This window comes from Apium graveolens, chromosome 10 (genome assembly GCF_009905375.1).
Source record: "Apium graveolens cultivar Ventura chromosome 10, ASM990537v1, whole genome shotgun sequence".
Classification (NCBI taxonomy): Eukaryota; Viridiplantae; Streptophyta; class Magnoliopsida; order Apiales; family Apiaceae; genus Apium; species Apium graveolens.
Genome location: NC_133656.1, coordinates 241,551,120 through 241,569,039, shown reverse-complemented (window position 1 = coordinate 241,569,039; position 17,920 = coordinate 241,551,120). Strand labels below are relative to the sequence as shown.

Here is a 17,920-nt window from a genome sequence, read left to right as displayed (position 1 = left end):
GAAGATAATGAAGAGAAATTGTAAATTAATAATTAAATTTTACAGACCATAATGTTTAAATATGTTTTCGATTTTGCAATCAAAATAATTTAATATTTAAAATTCGTGCCTAATATTTTTATCGATGACATCTATTGGTAAATAAACGTTCTATTTTTGTTTAATGTTTCGATTCTAGTTTTAGAAATTCATCTGTAATCGTATATTGGTATAACGCTTTTTATGAGACGAATCAAATATTAACAACTTTTTGGCCTCTCAATTTTAGAAAATATGATAAGGATTGATTATTCAATTCAAATTCCCTGGAAAAGAAAAATAATACTTTTTCCAACTGTATGGAATATTTGTATTTCTTGAGAGAGCACGTCAAAATCAATTATAAAAAGGACTATAACCCACAACTTTAATCACATTTCACCCAATATTTTATATCTTTGCTTAGCCTTCGAAAGATGAATCACAAGTATTCGTTTTCTTTCTCAAATTCTATGAATTACTCTTCACCTGCTCTTCAAATCCCAAATTCAATGGGCTACACTAATCCTACTAAAATTAACAGCGAAGAACACCACTCTCAACCATTGCCAAACACTCAAATGTCTAATCCAGGAGTTAGTAATGATATAAGTAATATGGGCCAGTCTGGTGGAAATGATATTGTGGCGTCTGGGGGTCATTTTTCATTGTCTAGGCCACGAGGACGTCCTCGTGGTTCAAAAAACAAGGCGAAAGAAAACACCATCGAAAAGACTTCGGAAATGAAGTCTATTGTTCTTGAAATCCCGCATGGGAAAGATGTCATTGAATGGCTGAAACAGTTTGCTCATTCAAGAAATATTTTTATGAATGTTCTGGGTGGTTCAGGAATGATTACAAATGCTTCCATAAGCCTCATCTCATCAGTACATCCAACAATATTTTCTGAGAGACTTTGCTTACTTTCTTTGACAGGGCCTGTAGGAAAAATATCTCCTTCGGAACCATCTGGTTCTTGCACTTTGAACGCTATATTTGCTAGGACGAATGGCGATGTCATTGGTGGGACGCTTTGGAGGCTTGTTACCTTTGGAACGATGCATGTGACTGCTCTTATTTCCAAAAATCCAGATGTCTTGGTTGTTTGTCATGCGAATATAGCTTAAGGATGCTTAAAGATTGAAGATTTAGAGAAAGCGTTATTCTCTATTTATTTTCTTTATTTTTCAATAAAAGGATGTAGTGGCCCGACTATTTTTAGTTAGAATTCTACTATAATCTAGTCGTTTACATTTTACTATTTTCAATTTGGAGAACTTTGTTCGAGAGATTTAAGACTCTATAATCTATTTGATTCGACTTTATTTAGTATTTTTTATAGTATGTTTTATATCTCTAAAATCTATTTATTTCGGATTTGAATATTTTTACTTGCGATGCACGCTTCAACGCCTCCAAATTCTTTAGGATTCTGTTTTAAATATCGTTTTCCTTAATAGTGGATGTCTTTCTCTTTTTATTTTAGTAGCAACCTTTTCTCAATATATTGGTAGTTTTATTTGATTTTCTTGTATACTCAACTCGAATAACGGGTATCGTTGCTCTTGTATATATATATATTTTCTTTTTCTCCGGTGTCTGTTTTTTTATATTTGTGAGTGAGTATCTACAGTTATATATTTTTTGGACTTTTTTTATTGAGTTATCATAGCATGGTAATTTGCTAGTTATAAAAAGATTTTTTAATATTAAAGAGGTTTTCAGTTCGTTCGATAATGTGCGAATGTGATTTTAAACATTATCCTACAGAAGTTCTAAGAAAAAATAAAAATGTTACAAATGGTACAATTTGTAAAGAATTAGAGCATTCAAAGAGAAAAAATAAAAATTATAACTCTAATACTTATCTCGAAAGCCAAAAATATAGATATAATCTTTACGTGCAAATGAAGTCATTTTTTATTTGTAATCCCAATCCATTTATCTCGAAAGCCCTAAATTCAGAGCAATTGCAGAAATATTGGGCTTGGAGCCGATTCATTTGAAATCAATTTCCTAATCCAGTTATCCAACCCACCCCACCTCAACTACCCATAATCCAATATATTTTGATAAAATATTACTCCTAGTTCTGTCCCACTTATTTTATCATTCTCACCTTTGATTCAAAAAGTTATCAAAATATCAAACAAATTAAAAGTTATCAAAAAATTATTCTACTTTTCAAAAACATTAACATAATTAACCCTTAAATGATCATATTAATTAAGAGTGAAATATAATTTCGGGACATAATCGGAAATAACCAGAATGAAGAGGACGGAGGGAGTAAAATCTTTGAGAACGTGAAATCTCAAATTTGTTTGATAAAATATATTATTAAAATAACTTATAACATAAAAGTATCAATGAAATCCCACATTGTGTATTCAATTTAAATTTTAGACAATGAATAATAATATAAATTTTAAGTAATTCGTTGATTTTGGAGATTGAATAATAATATAAATATAAATTCATTATTGTTAATTTTAATTTTACACAGTCCGCATAGAGTCTCGTCTCTAATGGTGTTTATCAAAATTTGTTTATACAAATAAGGTGTGCATGAACAATTTAGAGAGGTGTTTTCAAATAAGATTTTAAGGATTTTTAATATTATGGGTATTTAATTTAGATTTTGTAAAATTATGCAAAATATGGAGGTATTCAATTTGGATTGTAAATGTGTATTCAATCCAGATTTAAAAAAATCTATCAAAATCTTAAGGTATTTAATTTGGATTTTAAAAATTTCAGACGATATTTAAAAGTCCACAAATTTCATTTTATTTGAAAAACATGTGGATTTTGATGGATTTTCTAGTAAAATCTTATATAAATTAAAATGTAAATTATTTCAATTATTTCATGTATAAGTTTTCATAAGTGTATTCAAAGTATTTTTTTTATATACACACATGATCAGACTTAAATTGAAAAACAAAAAAAATGATTTTACTTTATGTATCCCGCACATAAATTAGACCCAAAACAGGGTAAAATTTTCTAAATTTTACCTTGAAAATATTATTAAAGTGATCATTCAAATATATATAATCAAAAAGGGAAACATAATAATTATTTTTGCTATTGTATTATATTTCAGAGGGAGGGAAGATATCTGCAAAATTGCACATTTTTCCTCTTTTGAGCCTGTTTTTTAGTAATATGCGGCTTGAACAGTGAAACTCGGTAATGAAAGACTGATCAAATAATACATAAATATTAGAATGTTATGCATGTTTACTAACCGGGTCATCTAAAATTTTAAGATATTATTTCTACTGGATCTTATAATATTATTATAACACCCTCTCACTTAAAAGCAAGAATTCGAATCCGACACCACGATCTAATACATTGTCAGAAAGTTTAAGTTGTTAAAGTAAAGTTAAAGTGAGTGTTTTAGAGATCATGAGTTACTATTTTTTTGTCAAAGAACTAATATTTTAGATTATGACAAATAATTTGATACTAAAACAAATAATTTTTTTATATTACATTTAAATATCTCATTTATTAACCTTAAATTCTAATATTTAGAGTATTAAATTGACAATTAACAAATTATTGATTGTTATTCAGGGTATCAAATTGACAACTAATAAAATATATCGTATTCAACTTCTAAGTTCTAATAATGTAATATATATTTGAGAATTATTAAAAATTTTATATAGAAAATGAATTTTATCAAAAAGCTCAAATTTTTATCCCGCCCGAATCATGCTTCTTTTAATCTGGACTACTATCCAATTTTTTCAATACCGGACTTTTACACGAATTTTTAGGGTCGGACTTTTAAATAAAAAAAGACTCTTTGAAGGTCTGTATCTCGGGACGAGCCAGCCCGTACTTTTTTGGATTGGATCCGACTTGGTCTCAGATTTTGAATTTTTTGAATAGCCCCACTCTCATCTACACTTCACTTTATTTTTCGACAACTAACCAAGGTAGATCATAAATTAATAGAGTTAACAAGTATTAAAGATGGTTTTTAATCCATTAATTGATATTTTTATATTATAATTTCCGAAAAACCTACAAATTTATTTTATTTTCACCATTCTATAATATGAAACCTTCATATTTTATTTTCTATCTAGGCGTTAGTGACTTAATCTTTTGTATCCTTCTTATAGAAAATTCATCGAAAATTCATCAATGATGGTATTTTTGTATCGTTTTCGTATGATTTCGACCAACAATCTTTTATCCTAACATTTATAGAAAATATTATTAGAATTGATCATTCAACTACAAACAATTGTAAAAGAAATGTAGTTACTTTTGCAATTATATTATATTTTGAGGGAGTGTAAGATATCTAAAAAATTATAAACTTTTCCTCTATTGAGTATGTTTATGTAGTAATTATCGTTTAAACAGTTGAAAATATTAATAAAAGACGGATCAAATAACACACAAAAATTAGAATATTATTAGATATCAGCTCACCTAAAATCTGAAGATATTAGAAAAATACCCCAACTGAATCTTATAATATTATTTTAATACTCCCCTAACTCAAAAGTAAGGAGTCGAACTTAGTCTGACTAAGCTATGATAGATCATTAAGTAACCAGTTCATCTGAAAGTTTAAGGTGGCAGAGGAAGTTCTCAACTAAATCTCATAATATTACGATAATAATGCACCAAAAAATACTGATATGAGCACGGAAAACAATGAAGAGAAATAGTAAATTAATAATTAAATTTTACAGACCATAATGTTTAAATATGTTTTCGATTTTGCAATCAAAATAATTTAATATTTAAAATTCGTGCCTAATATTTTTGTCGATGACATCTATTGGTAAATAAACGTTGTATATTTGTTTAATATTTTGATTCTAGTTTTAGAAATTCATCTGTAATCGTATATTGGTATAACGCTTTTTTATGAGACGAATCAAATATTAACAACTTTTTGGCCTCTCAATTTTAGAAAATATGATAAGGATTGATTATTCAATTCAAATTCCTGGAAAAGAAAAATAATACTTTTTCCAACTGTATATAATCTTTGTATTTCTTGAGAGAGCATGTCAAATTCAATTATAAAAAGGACTATAACCCACAACTCTAATCACATTTCACCCAATATTATATATCTTTGCTTAACCTTCAAAAGATGAATCACAAGTATCATTTTCTTTCTCAAATTCTATGAATTACTCTTCACTTGCTCTTCAAATCCCAAATTCAATGGGCTACACTAATCCTACTATAATTAACAGCGAAGAACACCACTCTCAACCATTGCCAAACACTCGAATGTCTAATCCAGGAGTTGGTAATGATATAAATAATATGGGCCAGTCTGGTGAAAACGATATTGTGGCGTCTGGTGGTCATTTTTCATTCTCCAGGCCACGAGGACGTCCTCGTGGTTCAAAAAACAAGGTGAAAGAAAACACCATCGAAATGACTTCGGAAATGAAGTCTATTGTTCTTGAAATCCCGCCTGGGAAAGATGTCATTGAATGGCTGAAACAGTTTGCTCATTCAAGAAATATTTTTATGAATGTTCTGGGTGGTTCAGGAATGATTACAGATGCTTCCATAAGCCTCATCTCATCAGTACATCCAACAATATTTTCTGAGAGACTTTGCTTACTTTCTTTGACAGGGCCTGTAGGAAAAATATCTCCTTCGGAACCATCTGGTTCTTGCACTTTGAACGCTATATTTGCTAGGACGAATGGCGATGTCATTGGTGGGACGCTTTGGAGGCTTGTTACCTTTGGAACGATGCATGTGACTGCTCTTATTTCCAAAAATCCAGATGTCTTGGTTGTTTGTCATGCGAATATAGCTTAAGGATGCTTAAAGATTGAAGATTTAGAGAAAGCGTTATTCTCTATTTATTTTCTTTATTTTTCAATAAATTTTTCAATAAAAGGATGTAGTGGCCCGACTATTTTTAGTTAGAATTCTACTACAATCTAGTCGTTTACATTTTACTTCTGTAATTTTCATATTTTCAATTTGGAGAACTTTGTTCGAGAGATTTAAGACTCTATAATCTATTTGATTCGACTTTATTTAGTATTTTTTATAGTATGTTCGAGAGAAAGATTCTGATGGCTTCAAGTCTTGCAACTGGAGGAAATGTCTCATCAAAATCTATTCCCTCTTGTTGAGAATAGCCCTTGGCAACCAATCTGGCTTTATTCCTTATGACAATGCCATTTTCATCCATCTTGTTTCTGAATACCCATTTTGTATCAATAGAGCTCTTGTTCTTTGGCTTGGGTACCAGCTTCCATACCTTGTTCCTCTCAAATTGGTTTAGCTCCTCTTGCATTGATAAAATCCAATCTGGATCCAGTAGAGCTTCTTCCACTCTCTTAGGTTCCTCCTGTGATAGAAAACTACTATATAGATATTCATCTTGAGTAGCCCTTCTAGTTTGCACTTTAGATGTTGCATCACCAATGATCAATTCAAAAGGGTGATTCTTGGTCCATTTCCTTTGAGGTGGTAAATTAGCTCTAGATGAGGTTGCCTCAGTATTGTCATGATGTGAGATAGAATGTTAATTGGCTGAAACTCCCCTTGAGTTATTGATCCTTTGAAAGGAACTGGGAGTTCTATCAACTGATGAAGTGAATTGATTATCTGTTGATAGACTATGATCAACGGATGCTTCATTATGTAATTCAACGGATGATGCACTTTGTCTTTCAACGGATGCTACATTACTTCTTTCAACGGATGCTGAATTGTGACTTTCAACTGATGCAGCACTTTGTGCATTATCCAAAAGCAGATTTTGAATTCTTTTCGAGGTGCCTTCTCCATCATTCTCATCTTCACTATCATCACAATATATCTCAATGTTATCAAATTTGAGTCATTCATGATGTCCCTCATCTGTTAGTCCATCAATCTTTTTATCATCAAACACAACATGCACAGATTCCATGACAATGTTGGTTCTTAGATTGTAGACCCTATATGATTTTCCAGCAGAATAACCAACCAATATTCCTTCATCAGCCTTTGCATCAAACTTCCCTTTGTGATCAGGTTGATTCCTTAGAATGTAGCATTTGCAACCAAAGACATGAAGAAAGTTTAAAGTTGGTTTTCTTCTCTTGAACAATTGATAGGGAGTCATGTCTTTTGCCAGATTGATTAGAGAAATATTCTGAGTGTAACATGCATAGTTAACAGCCTCATCCCAAAAGTATGTTGGGAGTTTTGACTCTTCAACCATTGTTCTTGCAGCTTCGATTAGTGATCTATTCTTTCTTTCCACTACACCATTCTGTTGTGGAGTCCTTGGAGCTGAGAACTCATGCATTATCCCATTTTCTTCACAGAACAACCTCATGGTAGAATTCCTGAACTCAGTTCCATTGTCACTCCTGATATTCCTTACTTTGAAATCTGGATGATTGTTGACTTGCTTGATATGATTGATGATGATTTCACTAGCTTCATCCTTTGATCCAAGAAAGTAGGTACATGAAAACTTGGAGAAATCATCTACAATCACTAGGCAATATCTTTTCCTTGAAATTGACAATACATTGACTGGTCCAAAAAGATCCATGTGTAGCAGTTGTAATGGTTCATCAATTGCTGATTCAAGCTTCTTACTGAATGATGCTCTCTTTTACTTTCCTTTCTGACAAGCATCACACAGTCCATCCCTTGAGAATTCCACTAGAGGCATTCCTCTAATTAAGTCCTTTTTGACTAGATCATTCATTGTCTTGAAATTCAAATGAGACAGCTTCTTGTGCCATAGCCAACTTTCATCTGGACTTGCTTTGCTGAGAAGACAAGTAATTGATTCCGCATCTGTAGAGTTGAAGTCAGCCAAGCACACATTCCCTTTTCTAACTCCATTTAGAACCACTTTGTTGTCCTTCTTACTTGTAATAACACAGGCTTCAGAATTGAAGGAAACAATATTCCCTCTATCACACAGTTGACTGATACTCAATAGATTATGTTTGAGACCATCAACTAATGCAACTTCATCAATGATGACATTTTCTTTTGAAATCAAGCCATATCCCATACTGAACCCTTTGCTGTCATCTCCAAAGGTTATGCTAGGGCCAGCTCTCTCCTTGAACTGTGTGAGCAGGGTGAAATCTCTTGTCATGTGCCTTGAACAACCATTGTCCAAGTACCATATATTCCTTTTTTTTCCCTGCACACAACAAAATCAATCAAGTTGATTTTGGTACCCAAGTTTCCTTGGGTCCAGCCTTGTTAGTCTTTTTCCTAGACTTCATACCTCCAGCATCTTTTGACTTAGGTAACTTTGGATCAACCTTGCTCTCAGATGTAGTTGGTTGAAGTGTAGGGTTAGTCACAGAATTATTTAGCTTATTTGGTTGAATTTGATAAGGCATGGATTGTGCAAACACATTATTCCACATAGGCATGTTGTATGGCATTTGAGGCATACTGAATACAACAAAATAAGAATTATTAACATATGGCATGTTTGCAAAATGTGCATGCGGATTCTGTTGAGATATAACAGGCGTAGCATGCAGAGGTGACATAGATATGTTAGGCATGGAAGGAGTTAAAGGCATGGGAGCATTCTTAACTGACTTGCAGTTGGTAGATAGTTGATTAACACTCTTACAATGCACACAACTTTTTCTAGGAGCATATTTATCAGGTGTATAATTGTTATGTTTGTTAATTCGTACCTTCCCATTTCTATTTAATTTTCTTTTAGTTTCCTTTTTATCCTCAACCATCTTAAGCCTATTTTTCAACTGATCTAAAGTCATGTGTCCTATATTCACCTTACTGGCATCTTTGGATGTGCTAGCTTCTTCTTTGACAAAGTTCTTGGAAGTTGAACCAAACTTTTTATTGAGATTTTTCAAATTGTTCTTTTTAGAATCACTTGCCTGTTTTAATTGATGAGCCTTCAATGAATGCTCCTTTTCTTCCTTCAACGGATAACTTTTATCATCCGTTGATTCCACATCCGTTGATAATCCATCAATTAATTCTACTTCCTTTTTGTTTTTCTTCCAAGCATTCTCACATAGTGATTCAATTCCCTGAACCTTGACAATCTGAGCACTAACATCCCTAGATGTTTTCCAGGCCTTGATTACCTCTTGCTCACGTTCTATTTGTCTAGAAAGAATTTCTACTTTCTTAACAGATTCTTCTAGTTCACTTTCAACAGTTAAGTATTTGATTTTAATCTTTTCAAGCTCAATTACCTTACCCTCTAATACACCATTCCTATCACTTAAAAACAAATTATTCTCTTTGATTCTTGTGTTTTCTTTAGCTAGTGATTTAAGGGAAACACGCAAATGATATAATTCATTGGACATATCATTTAAGGCTTCATTGCATTCAATCTTAGAGAGCTGAGAGAGGTTAGTAGTAATTACCTGGTTGCTTGATGAACTAGTTTCATTTTCATCAGAATTAGCCATCAGGGCTAGGTTCACATATTTCATATCATCATCTTTATTGGCTCCGTCTGCTGCCCAGTCATCTTGAGTTAGAAAAGCTCTTTCCTTTTGTTTGAGCAAATCAAAATATTTCCTTTTGTAATCAACTTGCTCAAATTTTTTCTTATCAGAGGTTGGCTTTCTGCACTCATTTGCAAAGTGTCCACTTATGCCACAGTTATAACATTTGAACTTAGATTTGTCCACCATGTTCTTGTTTGACTTAGTGAATTTAGCATTTTTCCTGAATTTCATCTTTGCAAACCTCCTGGACAGAAAGGTCAGATGTTCATCAACATCATCAGAGTCATCTTGACTGGAATTATCTTCAACCTCAGCTACTTGCTCATTTCCCTTACTTGATTCTGATTTGCTTGTGCCAATTTTGAGACTTGGCATTGTCTTTTCTTCATTCCTGGCTCCAGTCTTCTCATTGTCAGCTACAAGTGCAACTGATCCACCTTTTCTCTTTCCCTTTTCCAACAGCTCATCTTGCTCCATCTCAAGTTCATAGGTCTTCAAAATTCCATATAATCTTTTATGTGTGAAGTCCTTATAATCTTGAGAATTCCTTAGTGAAACAATTATAGGCTTCCATTCCTTTGGTAGAGACCTCAGAAATTTTATGTTGGAGTCCTCGACTTGGCTCTGCCATACAGCTTCAATCCATTCAACAGTTTCTGAAATCTACTGAAGGTATCATTCAGTGATTCTCCTTCTTCAAAGTGAAAGTATTCATACTGTTGAATGAGAAGCTGCATTTTGTTTTCTCTAACTTGTTCAGTACCTTCACAGATAAGTTGCACAGTATCCCAAATTTCCTTAGCAGTTTAGCTGCTAATGACATTATCAAACATATCTTGACCTAAACCATTGAACAAAATGTTCATGGCTTTCTTGTCCTTGTGAACCTCTTCAATATCTTCATCAGTCCATTCTGCTTTTGGCTTGGGAATAGACTGTCCAATAGCAACTGTGCCAGTTGCAGCTGTGGCCACCTTGTGAGGGATGTGAGGACCATTTTCAATGCAGTTGATGTAGCTTTCATCTTGAGAGAGAAGATGTAGATGCATCTTCACTTTCCAGTGATATAATTATCTCTTTCCAGGATTGGAATCTTTATACCAATATCCTTCTTACTCATGATGTTAGTAGAATAGATCTTTAAATTCTTTGTAAGTTAAGAGCTTGCTCTGATACCAATTGTTATTCCCAAGGAACTAACAATGAGATTTACAGAAGGGGGTTGAATGTAAATCTCAAAACTTTTTCAAGTTTTGAGCAGTTTCAAAGGCTGTGTGTTTTGATGAACAAGTGTGTGTGAATTGCTTTGAGCTAATGCAGACAGATATATATTCAAACACAAATGTAAAGAACACAAAAGACTTAAAAACTTTTCTGGTGGATTTGTTGTTCACCAGAGATGTGTTATTTCAGAAAATCTGTGATTCAAGAAATTGATCACAGCTGCTTTCTAATACAAACTAGATGATTTTCTCTCAATATTTTTCTAAACAGCTCTGGAAAATTCACACTCTAGTTACTAGCTTGCAACTTGGTTTATATATCACCAAGTTTACAAGTGAAGACAAAAAATATAAAATACAATTGAAAAGATTCTTCACATGTTTCTTCTTTATTTCTCTATCCAATGCAATCTAGGATAATCTGTGAATCTTTGAATACTTCCTTGTTTGCACCAGAATGGAAATGCTGTATTTTCTTGATTCCTCCAAGAGGATGCTACATTCTAATTGTCTCTGTCAACCCATGTGCCTCTTTCAGCTTATGAATCGTCACTGTCAACTGCTATTGAACTTAGCATCCGTTGAAGCTTTCATCCGTTGAAGACTTTATCCGTTGATGCATTAGCAGTTGAAGCTTTATCCGTTGATGCACTCATCCGTTGATGGATGTTATCCGTTGAAGCTTTAGAGACATCCGTTGAAGCTTTGTTTCTTATCCATTGAAGACCTTTAACTTATCAGTTAATACTACTTCACTTATACAAAATTACAAGACATGAAATATTTACAAGTTAGCCCTCCTATTTGCATATCCACTAGTAGTCAACATGACTTATAATTTCCCCCAGCATCTAAGAATTATAACTTGAATACAGAAACTGAAATGTGCTACAATACTAAACTTATTTCTAAGTAAAGCTACTCCATCAACGGATAACGAGAATGGTCTTATCCGTTGAGGCTACAAACACCAGATTTCTACTTAAGTGTTTTGTTTAACTTATCATCAAACTAATACACATATTTCTAACACGATATTTAAAAGTCCACAAATTTCTTTTTATTTGAAAAACATGTGGATTTTGATGGATTTTCTAGTAAAATTTCATATGAATTAAATGTAAATTATTTCATGTATAAGTTTTCATAAGTGTATTCAAAGTATTTTTTTTCTATATACACAGAGGATCAGACTTAAATTGAAAAACAAAAAAAATTAATTTTACTTTATGTATCCCGCTCATAAATTAGACCCAAAAGAGGGTAAGATTTTGTAAATTTTACCTTGATTCTAGAGAAAAAATATTTTTTAGTCATTAATCTTTTTTTAACCTTCTTATAAAAAATTCATCTTGAATCTTTGATGGTATTTATGTAAAGTTTCTGTAAGACTCAAGAACAACCGATTATCTTGTTGAAAATATTATTAAAGTGATCATTCAAATATATATAATCAAAAAGGGAAACGTAATAATTTTTTTTGCAATTGTATTATATTTCAGAGGGAGGGAAGATATCTGCAAAATTGCTACATTTTTCCTCTTTTGAGCCTGTTTTTGTAGTAATATGCCGCTTCAACAGTGAAACTCGGTAATGAAGACAGATAAAATAATACATAAATATTAGAATGTTATGTATGTTTAGTAATCGGGTCATCTAAAATTTTAAGATATATTTCTACTAGATGTTATAATATTATTATAACACCCTCTCACTTAAAAGCAAGAATTTGAATCCAACACCAAGATCTGATACTATTGTCAGAAAGTTTAAGTGTTAAAGTACAGTTAAAGTGAGTGTTTTAGAGATCATGAATTACTATTTTTCTGTCAAAGGACTAATATTTTAGACTATGACAAATAATTTGATACTAAACAATTTTTTTTATATTACATTTAAATATCTCATTTATTAACCTTAAATTCTAATATTTAGAGTATTACATTGACAATTAACAAATTATTAATTGTTATTCAGGGTATCAAATTGACAAACTAATAAAATATATCGTATTCAACTTCTAAGTTCTAATAATATATATATATTTGAAAATTTATCAAAAATTTTATATAGAGAACGAATTTTATCAAAAAGTCAAATTTTTATCCGGCCCGAATCATGCTTCTTTTAATCTGGGACTACTATCCAATTTTTCAAAACCGGAATTTTACACGGATTTTTAGGGTTTGACTTTCAAATAAAAAAGTCCCCTTGAAGGTCCGTATCTCGGAATGAGCCGGCCCGTACTTTTTCGGATTGGAATCGACTTGGTCTCAGATTTCGAATTTTTTGAATAGCCCGCTCTCATCTACACTTCACTTTATTTTTCGACAACTAATCAAGGTAGATCATAAATAAATAGAGTTAACAAGTATAAAAGATGGTTTTTAATCCATTAATTGATATTTTTATATTATAATTTCCGAAAAACCTACAAATTTATTTTATTTTTACCATTCTATAATATGAAACCTTCATATTTTATTTTCTATCTAGGCCTTAGTGACTTAATCTTTTGTATCCTTCTTATAGAAAATTCATAGAAAATTCATCAATGATGGTATTTTTGTATAGTTTCGTATGATTTCGACCAACAATCTTTTATCCTAACATTTATAGAAAATATTATTAGAATTGATCGTTCAACTACAAACAATTCAAAAGAAATGTAGTTACTTTTGTAATTATATTATATTTTGAGGGAGTGTAAGATATCTAAAAAATTATAAAATTTTCCTCTATTGAGTATGTTTATGTAGTAATTATCGTTTAAGCAGTTGAAAATATTAATAAAAGACGGATAAATAACACACAAAAATTAGAATATTATTAGATATCAGCTCACCTAAAATCTGAAGATATTAGAAAAATACCCCAACTGAATCTTATAATATTATTTTAATACTCCCCTAACTCAAAAGTAAGGACTCGAACTTGAGTCTGACTAAGCTATGATAATCATTAAGTAACCAGTTCATCTGAAAGTTTAAGGTGGGAGAGGAAGTTCTCAACTAAATCTCATAATATTACGATAATAATGCACCAAAAAAATACTGATATGAGCACGGAAATAATGAAGAGAAATTGTAAATTAATAATTAAATTTTACAGACCATAATGTTTAAATATGTTTTCGATTTTGCAATCAAAATAATTTAATATTTAAAATTCGTGCCTAATATTTTTATCGATGACATCTATTGGTAAATAAACGTTCTATTTTTGTTTAATGTTTCGATTTTAGTTTTAGAAATTCATCTGTAATCGTATATTGGTATAACGCTTTTTATGAGACGAATCAAATATTAACAACTTTTTGGCCTCTCAATTTTAGAAAATATGATAAGGATTGATTATTCAATTCAAATTCCCTGGAAAAGAAAATAATACTTTTTCCAACTGTATGGAATCTTTGTATTTCTTGAGAGAGCACGTCAAAATCAATTATAAAAGGACTATAACCCACAACTCTAATCACATTTCACCCAATATTTTATATCTTTGCTTAGCCTTCGAAAGATGAATCACAAGTATTCATTTTCTTTCTCAAATTCTATGAATTACTCTTCACCTGCTCTTCAAATCCCAAATTCAATGGGCTACACTAATCCTACTAAAATTAACAGCGAAGAACACCGCTCTCAACCATTGCCAAACACTCAAATGTCTAATCCAGGAGTTAGTAATGATATAAGTAATATGGGCCAGTCTGGTGGAAATGATATTGTGGCGTCTGGGGGTCATTTTTCATTGTCTAAGGCCACGAGGACGTCCTCGTGGTTCAAAAAACAAGGCGAAAAGAAAACACCATCGAAATGACTTCGAAATGAAGTCTATTGTTCTTGAAATCCCGCATGGGAAAGATGTCATTGAATGGCTGAAACAGTTTGCTCATTCAAGAAATATTTTTATGAATGTTCTGGGTGGTTCATGAATGATTACAAATGCTTCCATAAGCCTCATCTCATCAGTACATCCAACAATATTTTCTGAGAGACTTTGCTTACTTTCTTTGACAGGGCCTGTAGGAAAAATATCTCCTTCGGAACCATCTGGTTCTTGCACTTTGAACGCTATATTTGCTAGGACGAATGGCGATGTCATTGGTGGGACGCTTTGGAGGCTTGTTACCTTTGGAACGATGCATGTGATTGCTCTTATTTCCAAAAATCCAGATGTCTTGGTTGTTTGTCATGCGAATATAGCTTAAGGATGCTTAAAGATTGAAGATTTAGAGAAAGCGTTATTCTCTATTTATTTTCTTTATTTTTCAATAAAAGGATGTAGTGGCCCGACTATTTTTAGTTAGAATTCTACTACATCTAGTCGTTTACATTTTACTATTTTCAATTTGGAGAACTTTGTTCGAGAGATTTAAGACTCTATAATCTATTTGATTCGACTTTATTTAGTATTTTTTATAGTATGTTTTACATCTCTAAAATCTATTTATTTCGGATTTGAATATTTTTACTTGCGATGCACGCTTCAACGCCTCCAAATTCTTTAGGATTCTGTTTTAAATATCGTTTTCCTTAATAGTGGATGTCTTTCTCTTTTTATTTTAGTAGCAACCTTTTCTCAATATATTGGTAGTTTTATTTGATTTTCTTGTATACTCAACTCGAATAACGGGTATCGTTGCTCTTGTATATATATATATTTTCTTTTTCTCCGGTGCTTGTTTTTTTATATTGTGAGTGAGTATCTACAGTTATATATTTTTTGGACTTTTTTTATTGAGTTATCATAGCATGGTAATTTGCTAGTTATAAAAAGATTTTTTTAATATTAAAGAGGTTTTCAGTTCGTTTCGATAATGTGCGAATGTGATTTTAAACATTATCCTACAGAAGTTCTAAGAAAAAATAAAAATGTTACAAATGGTACACTTTGTAAAGAATTAGAGCATTCAAAGAGAAAAATAAAAATTATAACTCTAATACTTATCTCGAAAGCCAAAAATATAGATATAATCTTTACGTGCAAATGAAGTCATTTTTTATTTGTAATCCCAACAGAAATATGGGCTTGTAGCCGATTCATTTGAAATCAATTTCCTAATCCAGTTATCCAACCCACCCCACCTCAACAACCCATAATCCAATATATTTTGATACAATATTACTCCTAGTTCTGTCCCACTTATTTTATCATTCTCACCTTTGATTCAAAAAGTTATCAAATATCAAACAAATTAAAAGTTATCAAAAAATTATTCTACTTTTCAAAAACATTAACATAATTAACCCTTAAATGATCATATTAATTAAGAGTGAAATATAATTTCGGGACATAATCGGAAATAACCAGAATGAAGAGGACGGAGGGAGTAAAATCTTTGAGAACGTGAAATCTCAAATTTGTTTGATAAAATATATTATTAAAATAACTTATAACATAAAATTATCAATGAAATCCCACATTGTGTATTCAATTTAAATTTTAGACAATGAATAATAATATAAATTTTAAGTAATTCGTTGATTTTGGAGATTGAATAATAATATAAATATAAATTCATTATTGTTAATTTTAATTTTACACAGTCCGCATAGAGTCTCGTCTCTAATGGTGTTTATCAAAATTTGTTTATACAAATAAGGTGTGCATGAACAATTTAGAGAGGTGTTTTCAAATAAGATTTTAAGGATTTTTAATATTATGGGTATTTAATTTAGATTTTGTAAAATTATGCAAAATATGGAGGTATTCAATTTGGATTGTAAATGTGTATTCAATCCAGATTTAAAAAAAATCTATCAAAATCTTAGGGTATTTAATTTGGGTTTTAAAAATTTTAGACGATATTTAAAAGTCCACAAATTTCTTTTTATTTGAAAAAACATGTGGATTTTGATGGATTTTCTAGTAAAATCTTATATAAATTAAAATGTAAATTATTTCAATTATTTCATGTATAAGTTTTCATAAGTGTATTCAAAGTATTTTTTTTATATACACACATGATCAGACTTAAATTGAAAAACAAAAAAAATGATTTTACTTTATGTATCCCGCACATAAATTAGACCCAAAACAGGGTAAAATTTTCTAAATTTTACCTTGAAAATATTATTAAAGTGATCATTCAAATATATATAATCAAAAAGGGAAACATAATAATTATTTTTGCTATTGTATTATATTTCAGAGGGAGGGAAGATATCGGGCAAAATTGCACATTTTTCCTCTTTTGAGCCTGTTTTTTAGTAATATGCGGCTTGAACAGTGAAACTCGGTAATGAAAGACTGATCAAATAATACATAAATATTAGAATGTTATGCATGTTTAGTAACCGGGTCATCTAAAATTTTAAGATATTATTTCTACTGGATCTTATAATATTATTATAACACCCTCTCACTTAAAAGCAAGAATTCGAATCCGACACCACGATCTAATACATTGTCAGAAAGTTTAAGTTGTTAAAGTAAAGTTAAAGTGAGTGTTTTAGAGATCATGAGTTACTATTTTTTTGTCAAAGAACTAATATTTTAGATTATGACAAATAATTTGATACTAAAATAAATAATTTTTTTATATTACATTTAAATATCTCATTATTAACCTTAAATTCTAATATTTAGAGTATTAAATTGACAATTAACAAATTATTGATTGTTATTCAGGGTATCAAATTGACAACTAATAAAATATATCGTATTCAACTTCTAAGTTCTAATAAGGTAATATATATTTGAGAATTATTAAAAATTTATATAGAAAATGAATTTTATCAAAAGCTCAAATTTTTATCCCGCCCGAATCATGCTTCTTTTAATCTGGACTACTATCCAATTTTTTCAATACCGGACTTTTACACGAATTTTTAGGGTCGGACTTTTAAATAAAAAAAGACTCTTTGAAGGTCTGTATCTCGGGACGAGCCAGCCCGTACTTTTTTGGATTGGATCGACTTGGTCTCAGATTTTGAATTTTTGAATAGCCCCGCTCTCATCTACACTTCACTTTATTTTTCGACAACTAACCAAGGTAGATCATAAATCAATAGAGTTAACAAGTATTAAAGATGGTTTTTAATCCATTAATTGATATTTTTATATTATAATTTCCGAAAAAACCTACAAATTTATTTTATTTTCACCATTCTATAATATGAAACCTTCATATTTTATTTTCTATCTAGGCGTTAGTGACTTAATCTTTTGTATCCTTCTTATAGAAAATTC

General features: G+C 30.9%; 2 protein-coding genes across 2 annotated transcripts; both read left to right on the top strand.

Moving 5' to 3' along the window:
* Window positions 1-455: 455 nt before the first annotated feature.
* On the top strand, window positions 456-1,145 carry LOC141692215 (AT-hook motif nuclear-localized protein 28-like). Its single transcript, XM_074496946.1, has one exon. It carries the CDS (start codon window positions 456-458, stop codon window positions 1,143-1,145), a length of 690 nt encoding a protein of 229 aa, XP_074353047.1.
* Window positions 1,146-5,190: 4,045 nt separating this feature from the next.
* LOC141692214 (AT-hook motif nuclear-localized protein 24-like) lies at window positions 5,191-5,844 on the top strand. The gene has a single exon (XM_074496945.1). It carries the CDS (start codon window positions 5,191-5,193, stop codon window positions 5,842-5,844), a length of 654 nt encoding a protein of 217 aa, XP_074353046.1.
* Window positions 5,845-17,920: the final 12,076 nt, after the last annotated feature.

Excerpts from the sequence above, each read along its gene's own strand:
- LOC141692215 (XM_074496946.1), top strand. The coding sequence starts at position 456 with ATGAATCACAAGTATTCGTTTTCTTTCTCAAATTCTATGAATTACTCT.
- LOC141692214 (XM_074496945.1), top strand. The coding sequence starts at position 5,191 with ATGAATTACTCTTCACTTGCTCTTCAAATCCCAAATTCAATGGGCTAC.